A 20,092-nucleotide genomic window follows, 5' to 3' on the forward strand; every position below is an offset into this window, starting at 1 on the left:
TTGCCAAAGTAAACCAACATGGATAAATGTGGAAAAAGCTTATTACCTTAAGGAATCCATGAACTTTTAACTTCACAATAAGTACAAGCATTTATCTAGCTATAGTGAAAGCATGTATTTTTGGTACCGTTTTGCTCATTCAAAGATTCCTTAAAGATAAAATTTACAGCAAGGTATTAAATGCCTTGCGAATCTTTACTTTCACAGTGCAAAATAGTTTCCAGTGTTTTTCAGCTGTATAGCATTTGACCATTAACACTAAAAATGCTTTTCAAAATTCAAAGATATAATACACTTCTAAGCGTTATATAAGAACAGTCTAATAAATTTTCAAATACAATGGGATTGTCACACTAGTTGTGTCCTTGTTTTCCTTCACATTATTTCTAACTGTTTCAGCAGTATGACAATAGCCTTTTATTTCAACAGATGTAAATATATTCTAGCAGTGCATGTAGAGAAAATTAGGTAATAATATACTTGTTGTGGTTTGTTTGTTTTGTTTTATTTTTCCAATGAGGAACAAAGCAATATATTTTGTGGGGTCTTTTTTTTTTTTTTTTTTGGAGTACTACTGTTTAAAAAACTAGGGAGCTTTTTACGAAGCAAACAAAATCAGTAAATATGAGAATTTGGTAACTATGATACTCTGTGATGCATTATTTTGAATTTTCTAAATATTACAGAACTAGAATATTTGCCATATGTTAGCAAATCGTAATTAGCCATAAATTCACATACAACACAAGTCTTTTGGCATTTTATGGTAGACATATATCAGCCCCAGGCATCAGTAAGGGATATCTACATAGATTTGGACAATATGTCTTTTTGTCATTTCTTTTATAAATTTAAATTATTTCTCAAAGTATTTTTGCTTTCCAAGCAATAACTGTTCCCTGTTTTACACTCCAGATAGTAGTAGTCCCTTCTGTATATACCCATGTACTTCATGTTCTCTGGTAGGCACAGTAACCAGAACAAAGCATCTCTTCTCCTCCCTGGTTATTTCCACGAATGTGCTTGTGCAATTTACTGTAAAAAGTGGCTCCAAACTGGCATCACAACAACTATTTTAGATATATAAGAGCATTTAAATTCAGAAGTCCAAGTGCTGTACTCAGCTAACTGAGCAAGTTGGACACCTCTAGGACAAGTGAAGCTACCTTTGCCTTTTCCCTCATCTTTTTCTCAGTCACATTCTGCTATTTTTACTGCACAGACTACTGAACCTTATGACCTATCTGAAAATATATCACTGGTTTTCTGCAGAAAGATAGAATTTTACTTCAAGAAAATTAAAAATATAAAAGTTCCAGATACTGTCATCTAAGACTATTATTGGAGGTCTTAAAATATAGTTTACTAAAAGTAAGGGGCATAAAAACCAGATCTGTCAAAATATGGTCTGTTGAATTTTAACAGTTCCTTTCTTACTTGCACATTGCATACATATTAAAATCAAGCTAGTAATGATAAACACCTTGTTTTCTATGCTTGCTGTTTAAAGAAAATATTAGTAATCCTCTGTAATGTGAATACTGCAATTAAGTTTTCCCCTTTAGCTTAACTTTTCAGTAGCTGCAGATGATGCTCACAATATTTGTCTTTCAAATGCTGGTAAATACTTAAGGTACTAATATTTAAGGAATTAATCCACAGTTCAAATATATTAATACTCAAACACATTCAAATATTATTGTACTGTGTAGCTCTACCCTTATAAGCACACATTATCTTAACAGGAGCAATCATTGCTCTTTTCTCCCTGCATAGCAAGCCAATCTGAGAATACACTGTGGCCAGCAATGGAGTGACAGAATAAATTAAACAAAGCAGAAATAAGGAGGAAAAAATCTGACACAGTTGTTCCGAGTTCAAATTAAGCATTAAAACTAGCCAAGTCAAAAGTCATCAGCTCCAGCACTCTACTCAAGGGATCTGTGAAAGATGCACTGAAGGCATTACTGAGGCTTTTAAAGATCACTGTATTCCCCACAATTACACTAATCACAGATGATATCCTAGTTTACAGATCTTAAACAAAAGCATCAATTACTCTTTTTCCTCCAGGTTTCAAACCTGTATTGAAACGTTCTAATTTCTGGCTACCATTTTTTCATGGATTTAATTGCAGATAATAAATAAGAATTTCTTCATTAAATAATTTCTCACATATACTCAAATCAGAATTAATATAATTAAAATTCACTGAAAATCTGGTCTTTCAAATGGACACAGAAACTTTCATTTTTAAAGACATGTTTGAAAGGTAAAACCTGGGAAAAAAATAAGTTACTTTGTAAAACAAATCCTTACAAGTCCAAGCTAATTATTAACTGAGCAAACAGAAACAGGGGAAAAAAGGACTTTTCTTGCATACGTAGTCTCACATCACTACACTTCTGGTACTGCTCATTAATAATAGAAGCTTAGTTCACTTCTGCTTACGCAGTTTTTTCCTGGATGCTTGAGGTATGTCATCTATTGTCAGGAGAGGAGGAAGTTTCTGCTGAGTTTCATTGAGGCCTGGAACAATAAGGTGCACTACAAAGAAAGATTTGTGCCATTAATTACAGAAGTGATGAAAAATACAGTCTGTCCTCTGAGGTATGTGAGCAACTACTACTGAACTGCTGGGAGTTTAGTCTGACTCTCTGGGAAATTAGTTAGTTCTATTCAGTAATTATCACTCCCATTTGGTGTTATTTCTCCTTCATACCACTCACTGCATTACCACCATTTCATGGTTAATCAGAATTGCAAACAATTCAGTACAGGACCATACAACTCGGCAGTACTGCAGTATCACAGATGTTGGGACATTCTGTCTGGTGGGCCAAGAATACACAACACCAAACATGGTTAGTATCTGTTTGAGTCAAATCAATACATTAAAACTCAGATAAAGCAAATTTAAGTCTAAGTTACGTAGTTGTGGGAAGTATTTCTACATATATAAAGAACTGAACACCTTCCTGAATCCATGGGCATGATGCAGTGAGTCTCTCCTGTCTATATTGGGCAGACCAGTAGTTCAACATACTAAACAGTATATGATAGACCTTTCCCTATTTTGTGTATTCTTATAGGTCAAACAAGAACAGAAAGCATGAAACTGAGGGAAACAGTAGTGTACTTTGACATGCAAAGAAAGAACTACCAAGACAAAGGAAGTTAGAAGTATTTACACAGTTCTAATTTTCAGCCAAAGATGAGAAAAAAATAATAAAAATATCATTTAGTCACCTAGTATTGCTCCTGGCAGAGAACTATCTGAAGTTTTTGACTGCGTCCGATTTTGAATGACTGTGGAGACAACACAGGGATATTAGAAAATATTTTAAAAAAACCCAAAACTAGAAACAAAACCACACCTAAGATAAGCCTCAGCACTCTGAAAAATGTCCCTGAGCTTAAAAATTGGAGATGAGGACACCATCTTAAACTTTTCTGCATTTAAATTCAGTTTAAGAGACAGCAAACTCCATTTCCTCCATGTAATCTCTTAACAGTGCATTTCTTTTTCCCTTGGGATGCCAGTTTTATATCCTTGGAGAAAAATAACATTCTGTTTTTAGGTTAATATAGGGCTAGCTAAAGGTCATCTCATTACCCTGCCATTCATAAGTCTTCAAAAAAAGATGCCAGTACAGTCATATTTTAATGGTAATTACCATATTTTGCTTTCACTACACCCTCTGGTGTTTTCTTGTTCCTGAACTGTGAACTACCTCAAATTTGATTTACCTTTTTACTTAAGATTATTTACAATAAAATGTGTGTTAGCAAGTTTTATTCTTTTAATCTGCAGCTCATTTTCTCTTAGCTATCTTAAAGGAATTAATTTTCGAAAGTTACAGTGCTATACTACCTCTCACTACTAGAGGGAAAAAGGCATTTCTAAAGGGCAGCATCTCTCTCCACTGACCAGGGAAAGAAGAAGAAGCATGTCTAAGTCAATGACTTCACTGAAGATACCCACAAAAAAGTATGGTAGCATGAATCTTATCCATACTGCTGCATTTCATGCCTAATAATAGATATGTACAGCTGGACAACACAGTTGAAAGACAAAAAGAATGGATACTGGCAGAATCAGAACTGATTGGTATCCATTCAACACTCAAATGAGTAATCGTTTATAACGCAATGCAACAGCTCATTTAATTATCACAGATTGGTAATGGCTTAATAGCATTTGTAATTAAAGGAGATGGTAGCTTACAAGGTTCCACCTATTGTAAAAGGAAACTTTCATAACATTCACATCAGGGTCAGACTTTTTTATTTTCATTTTCAAGATACTCTCACAGATAATGAGAATCAGTTAAAAATATATACAAATTTACCTTGTTTGATTATTGTGACAGGGACCAACTTCTTATTATCACGCAGTGTAAGCTGAGAGAAGAGGGGAAAAAAAAGTGCCTTGGGATAATTGCCATAATAGTAATTGAACTTTCTCAGTAACCAAAATACAGGGCTCTAATCCAGTACCACGCCTGCCTCAAGTTAACGCTGAGTCTGGCTCTGGCCACAGTTGCTGAAGTTCCCTATTGCTTCATTTCCCATTGGCTAGTATAGTAATAGTTCATTCTGATCTCCATTTTTCAGCTTGAGATGCTTTGCTTCATAAAAACACAGTAGTCGACAGTTTAAGAATCCCCAAAGCTTTTTTTTTTTTTTTTTTTAATAAATTCTTGCATTCTTTTAAGACTCTCTTCAGCCTTCACTAAGTAGTCCAGAAAGCTAAGACAAACTCAAATCTAGCTATAACAAAACATCTGGAACATATACAATTACTAATTTCGACACAGGATACAATTACATTCTGAGGAATAGTATATTTAGAACACAGACTATTCCAGAATCAGGTGAACATTCGTCAACTATCAGCACTCTTGATTGCATAGTCTGTTTAAAGTAGAATAACTCAGAGTCATTTTACGTGAATAAGTAAGACAGCCCTTTCCTCAGGGGAGTGGATGGAGGCTACTCATTCTATGAAAACCATTACTCTCTGCTACCTAGTAACAGTTTTGTATTGGCATGAACAGTTTGAAATTAAGTGGAGGTTTCAATTATTGTCATTAATGAGGGATACAAAATAATTTTCTTTTTTTATTGCTTGCTATTTTTCTTTTATTATTAAAAAGGTTTACCTTACTTATTTTGCCTTCTAGTGAAAAAATTGTGATGCAGACAATCAGCTTTCGAAGCAACCCTGCTATTCACATGACTAACAAATGAGATGAAACGCATTTATTAGAAGAAGGTGTTATTTTTATTGCATTCTCATCAGAAGGACTACAATTAAATAAACAGCTCTCAAGTTGCAGTGAGCTTTCACTTAACTCCAGTGCAGAACTTCTAATAATTATCCATCCCTTTACTTGTAACAGGTTCTTATGCAGGTAAAAGCATAATTTCTTTGTTGAATAATAATGGGTGACTGTTATGACAGCAATATAAGCATGCTAAATACATTAAAATGCATTCAAAATTTAGTTTCTCAGTAAAGAACAAATAATTGAAATGAAATCTGTGCTCCACATCTGCTGTAATTATACTGTTCAACTGCATGAATCTGTAAATGCTGCGCTTGAAATCTACCACCGTGTTTTCAATCTTCTCTTTCTCAGTCTCCAAAAAGTAGTGACTACCTGGACAAACTATTTCTGAAACACCAGCATATCATCTGTAGGAATGGCACTATGAAATGTATTTTCCAGACAGAGAATACAAAGCATATTGGTATTAGGAACATTAGTTATTAAAAAATGACTGTGGCATCTCCATGAATGAAGGAATATGGCAAATAAGGTATTTCTTACTTTCAGAGGGAAATTAGAGATGTAAGCTATACCATAATTCAGGCATCTTTACATCTGACCATATACCTATGGCATATTTCATAAGGCACTGCAGTTCTTGGACATCCTGTCTAACAGCATATGGCAACATTACTTGTTCTTTCTGCCTCTTTATATTTCTACACTCCAAAAAGCCACACACAATGGGTACATGTATAAAAGACTCTATGAAGAAGCATTACGCTCAACCTGGACTGGGTAAGTTTTGGAAAAGCAGGCATGTATTCTTCCAGAGTTTACAGAAAATGACAGAAGCTAAGAACCCTGCTTTTTGGCTAGAAAAACTGAGGACCCCACCTTTCAGACTGACATTATGAAATTACAGGAACCTAATCAGACAGAAGAGGAAATAAATTTCTACTGCATTCTCTCCACCCTACCACCACCCATTGTTTGTGAAAGGAAACAGAATGACCATCCCTAGAGCTCTCCTTTTCTTCCTCTCTCTCATTAGTGGTAGCTCACACAGCCCCAGGAGCTTAGTCAAATTTAAAGAATGAACCTGCCAAAAGAAACACAAGCTGATACGTGACCAGTGTTGAAAGGGCAGAAATGACCAGATGGATCTGTAATGTTGCTTTAATAAGCAGCCTTTAAAAATGTCTCCTCACAGAGAACAGTTGGAACCGTGCTGATATGAGCCAGTTGTATCTTTGGAGCAAAATAAGGCACAAACAAAGCTTGGCCTAAATAACATTAATTCTGGCGTTGCACTGATGATGCGATTGCACCACTGAAACATACCCCACCTAATACTGTGGAAACTGAAGTAATAATGTAAACTGAAGAGTCGGCCACTATCTTCTTCCCAGTCTTAGTTTTATGGCTCTTTACCACTTTTTTTACCACTAAAGTGAAAATGGTAAGAGAATTTTTAGAATAATCTGTGGGATGTTTTAATGATATTTCTGTGGAGTGTGGTAAAGCAGTACTGCTCTGGAGCTAAGCCCTGTGAGGCTGAGTAAAAAGACTAGATGCTGGCTCCACTCTTCCTTTCATGCTTAAGCTGTGCAAATATTTGGAAAGCTCTTTTAGCTCACTTTCTCAGGACTTGTATAAATAGAATCCCTACTTCCACAGAAGTGGCATAACACAGTCAGGGTCCTGGCATGCAAGGTTTGCTAAGAGGAAGAAAGGGTCTTAGTCTGCACTCCAGTTGCTAGACTAAATTACCTGGTCTTGGGCTGTCACCTGTAACTTTAAAGATGTTTATGGGGCCAATGGGAAGAAGAGCGAAGTTGATTTTAGCAACAACATAATGACATAAGCATCTTTCTGAATTCAACTGGCTTTATATTACTCACAGATTAAACATTTTCTCTTGAATGTGAGACATTACTATGTTTCCAATAACCTAAGCATTATCCTGCTCTAACTCTGTGTGAAATACTGTAATTAAAGTATTCATATCTTAAATGAATATGTAATTATTCCTACAAGAAAGTGTATTTAAAGGATTGTAGTTTGATTCCTGAAGGAATCTCAGGTCTGATAATTACAGAGAGTTTATAATATTGTACAACTTGTAGAATGAACAATAAGAAAACAGACATGACCATTTTCTATCTTCAAAACACTTGGAAAATGAGAGACCAAAGAGATTTGTGAAGAATGGATTGTTCCCTTATAATAATCATCACTCGTGACTCAACCCTCTAAAATGTTTGAAGTAACAAGGATTTTTACAATTTTTCTTGGGAAGTTATCCCATAGCCTACCTCAGGCATAGTACCTTAAAAACAAAGAAAACAAACAAAAAAAACCCCTGAAGAGTATCTGCTGAAACTTGCACTTTGAGAACAAATAAAGGAAAGAAAATAGGAGGAAACCAATTTAAACCCATAGAAGAGGAAGTAATGCTCCAAAGCTATTAATAAAGGGTCTATTTTTCATTGTATTAATCTACTAAAAAGTTCAATCTGTAGATCCTTAGTTTCTACTTCAGCACTTGGAAGCAAAAAGTATCTGTGTATGTGAATCCACAAACACGAAACTTATCCATGCTTGCTTGAAAGCTTTTTTGGGAAATGCCAGATGAGAAGAGAAAAAATAAATAAATTTAAAAAAAAATCTATCTTGCCACCTGCAAGGACTTAATGAACTGCCCAGCAATCTTGATAAGCACATTAAATTGCCCTTTCCAGCTTCCTCTTCTTCCACATACAGTTGCCTCACAAGAGAACTACCCATGAATTCAATGGGATGACCACTGATTTTAGAACACATGAATAAACACAAGCTTAATCTATAAAATAAACAGCACTATCTTATCATAAAATAAACTGACCACCACAAATATCACAAGTTAAAAAGGGACAAGCAAATTTAGAATCCATACACTGAAACAACAAGCTTCGTCTTTGTTAAATGGGGATCAGTATGTGTAATCATCTCAGCTACAGTTCTCAATCATTTCATCAATCCACACATATAAACACTTCTCCATATAGTTATCTAAATTAACAGATTATTTATACTGGCAATTTGTGGCCATAATGTCTTTCTCACTTTAACAGAGAAGGAAAATTTGATTATACAAAATACGAATCTGGTATAAAAAACAAGATTGTTTTGCATACCTGTGTTTGGGAATTAGGTACCAACTTGTACATATTCTGGAGTTGTCCATTTACTTTTTTATCTGAATTGACAGAAAGACAAAAAAGCACACACAATTAAATTTTGTTTTGTCCAAAGCAATTTGTCCTAATTGCCTCCCTACATCCTCTGACAACAGTCCTATATTCCTCCCAAGTGGCCAGCCCTTCCTTCATGATCCATAAATTCTCTTTTTCCATTTGAGTTTGCCCAGCAGTTCCTTGTTTAACCATGTGGGTCTCCTGGCTCCCTTACTTGATTTCCTACCCATTGGGACGCTCTGATCCTGAGCTTGCAAGAAGTGATCCTTGAATGTTGACCAACTATCTTGAGCCCCTTTACCATCTAGTACCCTGTCCCATGGGACTTCTCTTAACAATTGATTGAAGAGGTCAAAGTTGGCCCTGCAGAAGTCCAGGGTTCTGGTCCTGCTAGGGATTCTGTTCCTCCCACACAGGATCCTGCACTCCCACCATCTTGTGATCACTGCAGCCAAGGCTGCCATTGACTGTCACCTCTTCAACCAGACCCGCCTTGTTGGTGAGCCCAAGATCCAGCAGCACTCCTCTCCTAGTTGGTTTGTCCACCATTTATATCAAGAAGGTATCCTTAATGCACTGGAGGAATCTCCTAGACTGTGAATGGCTGGCTGTGTAGGCCTTCCAGCAAATACCTGGGTATTTAAACTCACCCATTAGGACCAAGGCCTGTAGATGTGAGGCTGCTTTCAGCTGCCTGTAGAAAGCCTCATCAACTCCTTCATCTTGATCAGGAGGTCTGTAATAGACCCCCACAGCTGTATCACCCATGCCAGCCTGCCCCTTGATTGGTACCCACAGACTTTCCTCTTGCTCCTCATCAGCCTCTGGACAGAACTCAATACATTCTAGTTGCTCTCTCACATAAAGAGCAACTCCCCCACCTCATTTCGCTCACCTGTCTTTCCTAAAAAGGACAGAGCCATCCATGACCACATCCCAGTCATGTGAGCTGTCCCACCATGTCTCTGTAATTGCCACCAGATCATAACCCTTGGACTGCACACAGACCTCTAACTCCCTCTGTTTATTCCCCATGCTGCCTGCATTGGTGTGCAGGCATTTCAGGGAGCGAGCTGAGCACGCTGGTGGCACCCTTGGGAGGCAGGAGGCCTTCTGGTCTTCATTAATAGCAGAACAATGCCCCACTAGTTCAAACCCAGCTACAACCACCTCCCACTTCAAATCTAGTTTAAAGCTCTGTGAATGGGCCCTGCTAACTCCTGCCCTAGGACCCTTTGTCCCCTGCAGGACAGGGTCTTCCCATCCAATGCCAGCAGACCTGGTGTCCTGGAAATCAAACCATCCAGGAATTTTGTCCCCTACCCTAATTTAAAGCTCTCTCAATGAGCCCTGCTAACTCCTGGACAAGAACCTTTTCCCCCCTTGTTGATAGCTCCATGCCATTGTTTGCTAGCAGAGGTGATGCCCTGTAAACATCTCCATGATCGAAAAACCCAAAGTTCATCCGACAGCACCAGCCTCTAAGCCATTCATTAATCAGTTGTGTTTTCCTGGTCCTTTCAGCTTTTCCTGCCACTGAAGGAACTGAGGAAAAGACCACCTGTGCTCCTGATCCCACAAGCATTCAGCCTAGTTCTCTGAAATCCCTTTTCATCACCCTGGGACCTGCCTGGGCAACCTCATCAGTGCCCACCTGCATGACCACTAGTGGGTAGTAACCAGAGGGCTGCACCAGCCCTGGGAGTTTCATGGTAACATCACTAACCCGGGCCCCAGAAAGGCAGCAGACCTCCCTGAGGCTTCAGTCTGGCTGACATATAGTTCTGGCCCTCAGTTTCATCAAAAGAGAATATCCTACAACAATTACCTTTTGCTCTCAGCAGAAGCAGTCCTAATGCATGGGGCAGACTGCCTCAGCAACTCTCTGGATAGACCTTTGTCAGCAACCTCAGTTACCTGATTTTCCTGATCCAGGGCCATATCCCTGTTCTGTAAGGGCACACGTGAAGGTGAGGGAAGCTGGGAGCAGGTTCACCTGTTGCCCTGAGCAGGGACCTGCTTCCAGTTCCCCTCTTCTCTCAGGTCCCCTTCCTCTGCCAGGTGACAGGAAGGCAGGGGATCCTCTACTTCTCATGAAGCCTCCACCTTGAGGCTTTGTCTCAAGGATGGTAGGGTATTACTCCACCCATCTATTTCTCTTTCACAATCCCGGATACTCCGTAATCTTTCCACCTCCTGTTTCAGCTCAGCCACTGGGCTGAGTGAATCATTCACCTGGTCACAGCACACACAGGTGCTCTCTCTGCTCTCCTCCGATACGACTGCCAGGCTGAGACATTCTGTGCAGCCAAAGGCATGGACAGCTGCATTCTTGAGAGGGAGGGACCTCTGTCTGGGTTCCCACCGTCCTCCTGGCAATGGTTTTTGCCTGAGTTGGTACCGTGGCCAGGTCCTCTTCAGGGGGAGGATGATCACTAGCCGAGTTCTTGCCTTGAGCCAAGAGGGGGCCTGTGCCCTGCTCCGCACGCCCTGCCTGCGTGAACTGCTGGACCAGGCCCTGTTTGCCTGCTTCTGGTCGCTGGAGCTTCCCAGGGGCTGCTCTTCTACCTGTGCTCCCCACATTTAGCTAATACCAAGCTCCCTGCATTTAGCTGCTGCAGATGAATCCGCTGAATACACAAGTGTACATTATAGGAAAAAGAAATCTCATCTAAATTGAATACGAACTCTTACAAGAAAATATCTGTGAACTCAACTCAATCTGCTTCCTTAACTTGGAAGAATGACTCTTCTGGACTATTAGAAACATATGGTGTCTGTAAGAAAGAGCACTTAGACATTATATACAAAGAACAAATTTGATTATGCCAAATGATGGACATCATTCTTCACATTTCAAGTTGAGCAAGAAATACTAAGCACTGGAGTTCGCAACATCTTCTGACGAACACCGTGCTCAGAAACACCTTCATGTAAATGCTGGAGAAAAATAAATTAAATTGAACAATGTTAAATCTTCTCTTCCTCTCTAGAAATGGAGGATGACTCTGCTGCTGCATATTTCATTCATGGATAATCATGATTCTTTGAGCAGTAATTGTTTTTTCAAGGCTTAATTTGATGCCACTTGGCCTGCATTCTTTTGGGACTTTGGAGAAAAACCTTAAAATACGACTGAGAGACCAGCCAGGAATGCCATGCACTGACTCCATGAAAACCCAGACAAAAACATACATGAAAGCATATGCTTCAAACACAATTTTTATAATTCCTTGACTGTAAATTAGGTTTGATTTCAATTTTCCAGCAGAGTCACAAGGGGCCCATTGTGATGCATGGCGAATAGGACAGGCCATGTCTATTTTTTAACAAACTTCGTCATAAAAGCAGATATAAAGGAGGATTAAAACAAGGATAATACTTTCCGTCAACTCAAATTAGTTATAATCTCACTATGCAAGGCACAAGGAAAAAGCCTGGAATCCGGTCAGAATGATAAATGTATGTTCTCAATGTTTTGTGTGTATCTAAATTAAACACCGTTAGAGTTCTACTGACCTGCAGCAGATCCTCTAGTATTTACCATGAGAACAACTTACAGAAGAGTAGGTGGCAGTTTTTCAAAACCAAACTATTTCTAGTTTCACCAATTCCTAAAATAATTTCTTAGAGGCATAAAGAATAGCATTTAAACAATGGAAACCTGCCCAGTAGCTTACTTTAAGTAGTAACACAGTAGATTAAAAAATACTGTAAAACACAGTAGTTACTTGATTAATTATTGCTAAATACTTACTAGACAGAACTGTCTTATGATTGAAAGTCTTGCTCCAAATACTATCTTCCACATTGTCTTTAACTCCAAACTCATAAAGTGTGTTTGGCTTCAGATTGTCCACCACCGTCTCTGTAACTGGGCAAAGCTGAAAAACCCATTTCTTGTCTTTACCCTTTTCTCTGTAGCGAACTGTATAGAACCTGCTCAACAACAAAAATTAAAATAAATACTTCTCTTGACAAGGAAAATCTCTGCAACCATTTTCACTAGAAATCACTAACATTATTTCTACCCACCATTGTTTTTGTTCTATCTGGCCCCTTATGGCACCAGAGTACCAGAAAAGCTAGCATCTCCCCTGCAAATGTACTTCTATCCCAGTCATCTCCTAGATACATACGTTCTTCCCATCATACAGACCCTGATATCAGGAGTATTACACAAAAAGCAAAAGAACGGTCTCCTAATTTACAACCATGTGTGCAGTTCTGGCCACAAACTGCACTGTCATTTTGCAAGTGGTATCTTGTGATTCTGACATATGCCAGAACTAGTCAACTGAATCATAAGTGTATTAGTCAGGAAGTGTCAATCAATTTCTCAAACAGTCTGCATCTGTCCAGGGAGAGGTGTTCCCCTCAAAATTAGTCCAAAAATAATCTCAAGGGAAAACCAATAATAGTTGACATTTATAGAACACATTCTTCACTCAGTGATCCCATTATGCATCGCCCACACTTCAAACAAGAAAGTAAACCAAGACATTACTTTCACCAGTTTAAATCAATAATGGGATAAATGCTAACAGCTTATGAAGCTAAAAAACATTTCTACAGAAATTGCCCAATTCAATCAAGTAGCACCACCCTGAAAAAGTATGACTACAATGTTAACAAGTATAAAAAATGCAATGCAAACAGTGAGTTATGGCCCAAGAACTCCACTGCCTGCTACAGTCTCATTTTCAATATCTGCATCACTGCCAGACAGGGATACCGTTTTCTGTTTTTGTAAAAACAAATCTCAGAGAGATTTGGCAACTTTTAAAACCAAGTAATACTGAAAACTCTTACACATAACATAAATAGAGCATATCTGCTGTCCGTATCCATCATACATCTACATTAGCCAAAAATGTATGAATTCCATTCAATTATACTTTGCCATAATTAAAGCAAATTAAGGTTATTAAAGAAATGTAATGTTAAAACCCCAGGTATGCACCCAAGAATAATTCAGGAGGAAAAAGAAATGAGGGTTGTGAGATTTAATGTAGATATTACATAGGAAAATATATGGAAAAGAAGGAACCTTAAGAAAACAACAAAAAGAAGTTCCTTAATCAGCTGAAAAGGTATCAGGTTGAAGGTCCAGATTAAAATTACTTAATGGACCAAGTATAATACTGTCAATGCACAAAGTTGCTTTTGTCAAAGTTACAGAACAGCATTTCCAGAGTATGGTATATGTGAAAGATGACTGCTGAGTACAGGGAAATTCCCATTTCATTATTAAAACACCACGTAACACCAGGCAAGTGCCAAACATAGAAATGTTTTTCATATGCAAAGATTCACTTTGTTTACACTTTTTAGCTCATAACCATCAAATTTGTTTTCTTGGCACCAAGAATATAGGTTCTCCTGTTTAATTGTGACAATTCAGCTCATTCAGGTATTCCACCAAGTTAAAAAATTACGATTTATGTTGGCTCACATACCTTATCTTCATTAACTGTAATACTTTGCCTTCAACACAGGCTGTAATTTAACCCAGACCTTGGAAGGGAAATAAATATGGCAAGTACTGAATATCCTCTCTATTCTTACTGATTTCTGGAGTACAAAGTAATAATCTGCATCCTCACTTCTGTGATCTACTTGAATTTCATATGGTAAGCAACGTGAGATCTAACTATTAGTTGAACTGATAAGTAACATTTTTAACAAGAAATGATTAGCGACAGTAAAATGAAGAAAATTTCTCCTCCGTTAGCCTCTTAATCCTTTCATACATAATCACACAGACACTAACAGACAAGAAAAGCTTACTTCAAATCTCTGTCACTATCTTGCAGAAGATGTAACAGTAATAGTGAAATCCTACTTGCAAAATAAATGCATCTTGCTTGACCCCATATAGCCTCTTGGAAAGGGATTTAGAATAGGTATAGATAGATCTATGATCAAAGTGTAAATCACAAGGACAAGTAATTACCTTCTTCCCACATTGCCTGAGAGAAGAAATTTCATTTTTTATCTTCATCCTTTCCCACCTGATTTTTTTTAATGGGGTAGAAATAAACTGATTATATGTGATAGAAAGAGAACAGTATGCAAATTCATTTCAGTAATTTAGTAGTCTAAATTAATAACTGCATCAAAAATGAGGGTAAAAAACTCCATCAAAACCATGTTCATAATGAATAGACTTTTAAGAGGCTGCTCCAACTTGTTTCTACTGTAGAAAATGTTCTATTTTTGAATACTGTTTCTACACCTGCAAATTCCTTTTCCGCAACATGAATTAAAATAGAGAACACTTGCATGCCAAAAACATTTTTCACTGGAATTCAAGACTATTAAAAAATCTGACAGGAAGATTTTCATAGTTGTGCCAAACTGTGCCATTAGAAATAGAAACATATAGCATAGGAGAAACACGATCTCAAATCCAAGATTTCCAACCCGGTAAAAACTTCACCAAGGGTACAATTATTTCAGTGGAGACTTGCCACAATGAGTACTAAAAACACTGACTGTGATGACAGAATTTCCTCAACCATTTCAATAAAAAGTAATAAAAAGCAAAAGATCCATTTAACAAGTCACAATCATTTGAGTATTAGAAATATCCTAATTGTAAACAGCATGCACTTTTGGAGAAATGCAATCATTTGTTTATAGAGTACGAATTCAGAAATGTTGAGTTTTGTCAGTAAAGAACAACAGTTCATTGCTGAACCAGTCCAATAAGCTGCCAAATAGACTGCAATTTCTGTGCCTGACTTGAGAATGTTCCCCTAATTAAATTATGTTGAATTTTTAATCTCTCCCTTTTTCAAACCTTCCTTTCAGAAAAAATACAGTATCAAACAATCAACACATAAAACTCAAGACCCAAGAAAGCAATAAAATCCAGTCACCACTCACATATAATCTTTTGTGGCAGTGACATACAAGCACAAAATTCATGTAGCTGGCCTGCTGTGTGTATCAGAAGCTGCAAAACTGCTTTTCATGGGTTACAAACGTCTAGAGAAATTCCTCCATAGATTTTCCCCAAAAGTGATCTAAGGCAGGCAGAAATGGAGTACAGCCACTTTCACACAGATGGGAAAGGTGCACTACACTGTTTCTCAGATGAAACACTTCCCAATCTCTCTGTGAGGTAAGAATATGAAAGGCTAATGGCATATTGCAGGGCCCTAGTAGTTAATATGAAAGTAATAATCTGTTCAAGTAAAGTCCTGGGAATGCTATTCACAGCTGTGAATGCTGGTTTGATGTTTCAGCAAGGAGGTGGTACACCCAGAACACCAGGCGAGAATTTATTGTAATCTAGATTAGTATTAACTAATTAACCTAATTAAACTAATCTAGATTAGTGTAAAGACCCAGCAATATTTGACTGCTTTTAATTTTCATTCTTTATTTGTTTTGGAGTGGGATATGGAAAGGGTACATTTTATTAGAAGAACGTTCACTGAATAGCTCATGTATTCCTGTTTACAACAAATAGCAATCAAAAGTTTTCAGGGCTCACCTCTTTTCCAGCTAGCACTCTATAAAATATTAGAGCTCTTTTGTTAAAGAAGCTACCTCTAATCAAATCACCTGGGCACTGTAGAGAAATTTTACATCCTTCCTTTTTACCAGACAACTGAAAGGATAATTAGCACCAATAATTTAAGCAGAAGGTGTCACGAGCAGATAAGAGGTACTTTTCCACTCAGAGTTAAAAACAAAACAAAACAAAACAAAACAAAACAAAACAAAACAAAACAGCCAAGGGAAAAAATAGTCTATTTTTTGCCAAGACAGTCTCTCTCCATATGCATTTGTGCAATACCATCATATGTTTAATGTCTGCATTCTAGAAGTGCTCTCCACATTAAAGAGCTTTACATATATTTTTTAAATATTCTGATTGCATTTGCTTCCAACTATGATGCACATCTATGATGTGAAATTATGGCAGAAATAAAAGCAGCAAAAACAATCTCATCATTTAAAGGAAGCCACAAGAGCACCATATTACTATATCTGCAAACTCTAGGAAAGACTATCAGAGAGATACAAAAGGATATTTCTGTCCTTTCTATGTTCAATATATATTGTTTGTTTTTTTTTAACTCAATAAGAAAAGACAGTGAATCTTTTCCTTTCTCAGCTTAGAGCTAGCCTTTACTATACAAGAAATAAAAATATGATGACCATTTTAAAGAAGCAGCCCACAAGTTGTTTGTTTGTGGCTTTTTTTTTCTTACACTTTTGAAATTAAAGAAATCTTACTTGCTGCTTCTAGGATGGATAGGCAAAATATTAAGTTTTCATTTATCAGTGTGAATGAGACTGTCTTGCCAAGAATTCCAGTGCTATTTTTCCAGTTGCCAGCTGAATCTCTTTTCAGACAGATTCCCAGAAACTGCTTGTAGGGTCAAATATCTGGGTAAATATGGTTTTATGAGATTTCCAGACTAGGTCAGTTTGTATAAATATCACGGGTTTATTTGGAACCACATTCAGAATAAAACTCCAAACAATTTAATCCTGACTATTTTAGTCACACATAATGCTAAACAAACAATTAAGCCTTGGGGATATAAGAACATTCCTGCTCTGTTATTTTGTGTTGCCATGCATAAAAGATTCTAAAACTTACTGCACTTCCATTCAAAGAAATTTGATCAGACTTAAAAAAACCCCAAACTATTAGCATACACATATTTATTTGTTTATAGTTAGACTTCATTAAAAGCACAGTATCCATTTAGTGTTAGAAAGTAATAAAATAAATGGTCTGAACTACAACTTTTCAGATACTGAGTGTCTCACAAACTGCCAGATGAAGTTGATTATATTGTTTCCTTTTTGATGCCAAGTTTACATTAAAGTAACAGACACTGACATATATATATATTAAAAGATGGAAAGAATTACATTGTTGATGGCTACCAGTTAAGTTTGCAAAGCACTTTCTAATGTAGTTTTCACTTTTACATGATCACTGACGTTCACTTTTTTTCACTTATTTTTTTAGCAAAATGACTGAAAGGAAAAGTTAAAGGCTCTGACCACCAACATATCATTCCTTGTTTAAACAAGCTTTCAGCATATACTCCTACAGCAGTAACTCATAAGCATCTGAATTTTATTTGCTGTAGTGTGTTTTCCTTAAGGAACTCTGTTAAGTTTAAAAACATTTCTATGACATTTGCAACACAAAATGTGAGTAACTTGGCAGCTGCATAGTGACACAGAGTTGTAGATAGGCGCACAAGGAGATGCATGCACATATCTTTCTGAATTTAGGGTTTTAAAAACCCTATTTCTCTGTGCTGTATGACATAAAGAGTAAGTATGGATTCTCTGTTTCGTCCTCTCTGTTTATTTTTCTTACTTGTTGTTTTGGTTTATTAATTTTTTTATGATTGGGTTGGTTGGGGTTTTGTTTGTTTGTTTAAAAACACAATCATCAGATACAAATTAAGTAAACCAAAAAATCTGTACTACTTGCAAATATGACATTAGAAAATTTAAATCACAGGCAAACTTATTTAAACAATATTAATGTGACTTTGTCAAATATCTTAACTTAGATATGTTTCATTAAAAATCTCATACTTCCAGGTTTTACATTTCCATTTCACACATTTTCTGTAAGTTGTTTGTTTTTCTATCCAAACCACTTGATACAGTAAAATACAGCATTTGATTTACAAACCCTTTTTTAATCTTGCATGGAATAAACATTTTTCTCTTCCTTCCCTCAGCTTCCCCTGCCCAGACAACTGTCAGTCAAACTTCCTTTTTCAAACCTCTGCTCCATTTTGGAATCTGTGGAGTCATTCTAACAAAAGGAAAGGCCGTGACAAATCTATACGATAGTCCATACGCTCTTTTTTCAGACTGCAGTGCAGACTAAACATAGCCCAGATATGTTAATTATGATACATCTATCCACTTCAGGTTGTCTGAACATTGAAAGGCAGAGAAGAAACAAGCCTCTCTTCTCTCTTGGAAATATGGAAAGAGGAACTGAACATGACTGTGTAGCAGGTTATCATGACTTTGCTATTCTCTCTCAGCAGCTACCTCGTACTGATGTCAGAAAAGAGAAGATGCTGAGAAAGCTAACTCCACATAGGTTTTGGAACCTTTCTGGGTGCTAGGTAATTTTCATCAGTTACATAAAACTAATCACTTGAGGTTTTTTATTTGGGTCTTTTTCTAGTACTAAGGCTCTGATTAAAAATGACAGACACTTCAAGGAGGCTTCAAAACTTCTCCTCACGAGGAACTTGGATCCATAAAAATTGCAGTGATTATTTTTACTTTCACAAAGAATTAGGGTTATCTTGTAGGAAATGTACAGCACTCTCTTGTTTTATGCTCTTAATCTCCAGCCAGTTAAGCAGCCAAAGAATGTTTTTTTTCAAAAAAGCATGGGAAATTCTTTTAGCTGGACTTTCTTAAAAAGCACTTTGTAGGTACAGAAGAACAATATGTGCCCTCAATAAACAAGCAATAATTTCACTGAAGCAATGGAAGATATCAATGATCTTTGAGAATGTGGCACCTCTTATTCAAAACTTGTTTGCTCTCGAAACCAGATCTTATAAGGAGTATCCCACTGAGGTCAGACTCACACTAGAGAAAATCTTTGCTAACAGATCCTTGTTGTTCCATATGAGATCTGTCTTCTGAGTCAGAAACATATTAAACTAATGTATATTATACAACATTTATATGAAAGCCTAACATCCATCCCAAGATGGTTAAATCTGATGCTGAGAACAGTGACTCAATTTCAGGTCATACAGTGTTAGAAATCTAAAACTTGGTGGAATATTAGCTGAGAGAACTGAGTTAAGAGGTAATAATTTCCAAGTACAGCCAATGTCGAAGATCAGAGGTTAGTCATTATACAACAGTACGATTAAACAGTACATGTAAACATCACAGTAAGGAAAACATGCCTGTTGATTAAGGATGAAGTGAGTGAAGGAGACAACTCCTGCAATAGATACAAATGTGAATGAATCCATTATCTGATTTTAAGTCTTGTACATTCAACACAATGCTAACTTGCTAAAGGTAGGTTACTTCTTTTTTTTTTCTTATTATGCGTTATATATTACCAATCACATTTTTATCATATAATAATAACTTTTATTCTATACATGGACTAGAAATCCATTTGAATCTAATCTCTGCTTGGAATTGTTCATGTGGAGAACCATTCTATTAATTTATAAAAGTCATAAGCATCTTGGTCCAGTAAAGGTAAACAAAAAAGAGCCTCACTTAAGTGATTATTTTTTTTTCCATTAACTTTATTGCTATGTTTAATTGCAAAATAGACATCTGCTTATACCTATATACCTATATTTTTATATGACTGTCTGCAATTTGGTGTAAGTGGTTTTAAAGTAGCATGTCTTTAGAGTTGAGGTACAGGAGGATATTCAAACAAAATGATCAGTACAACTCATACAGGCAAGTCCTTTCATGGGGGCAAAAGAGAAATACGTAAGCGGTACTTTAGTACAGCCTGATAACACTTCATTAAAATGAAGGACAAGTTAAAAGAAAAGACATGAGAGGAATCAGCTA

General features: G+C 36.8%; 1 protein-coding gene across 18 annotated transcripts in view; it reads right to left on the reverse strand.

The window, feature by feature from the left end:
* ABI3BP (ABI family member 3 binding protein) overlaps positions 1-20,092 on the reverse strand; it is a 152,404-nt gene that overhangs the window by 98,332 nt on the left and 33,980 nt on the right. For all 18 annotated transcript variants that reach the window (XM_051622176.1, XM_051622076.1, XM_051622147.1 and 15 more), the window contains exons 5-9: positions 12,273-12,454; positions 8,456-8,517; positions 4,353-4,404; positions 3,250-3,309; positions 2,452-2,547 (exon numbers count right to left, since the gene is read on the reverse strand). In XM_051622176.1, coding sequence (XP_051478136.1) covers positions 2,452-2,547; positions 3,250-3,309; positions 4,353-4,404; positions 8,456-8,517; positions 12,273-12,454 — 452 coding nt within the window. The remainder of the gene's footprint in view (positions 1-2,451; positions 2,548-3,249; positions 3,310-4,352; positions 4,405-8,455; positions 8,518-12,272; positions 12,455-20,092) is intronic.

Source organism: Apus apus, chromosome 1 (genome assembly GCF_020740795.1).
Source record: "Apus apus isolate bApuApu2 chromosome 1, bApuApu2.pri.cur, whole genome shotgun sequence".
Classification (NCBI taxonomy): domain Eukaryota; kingdom Metazoa; phylum Chordata; class Aves; order Apodiformes; family Apodidae; genus Apus; species Apus apus.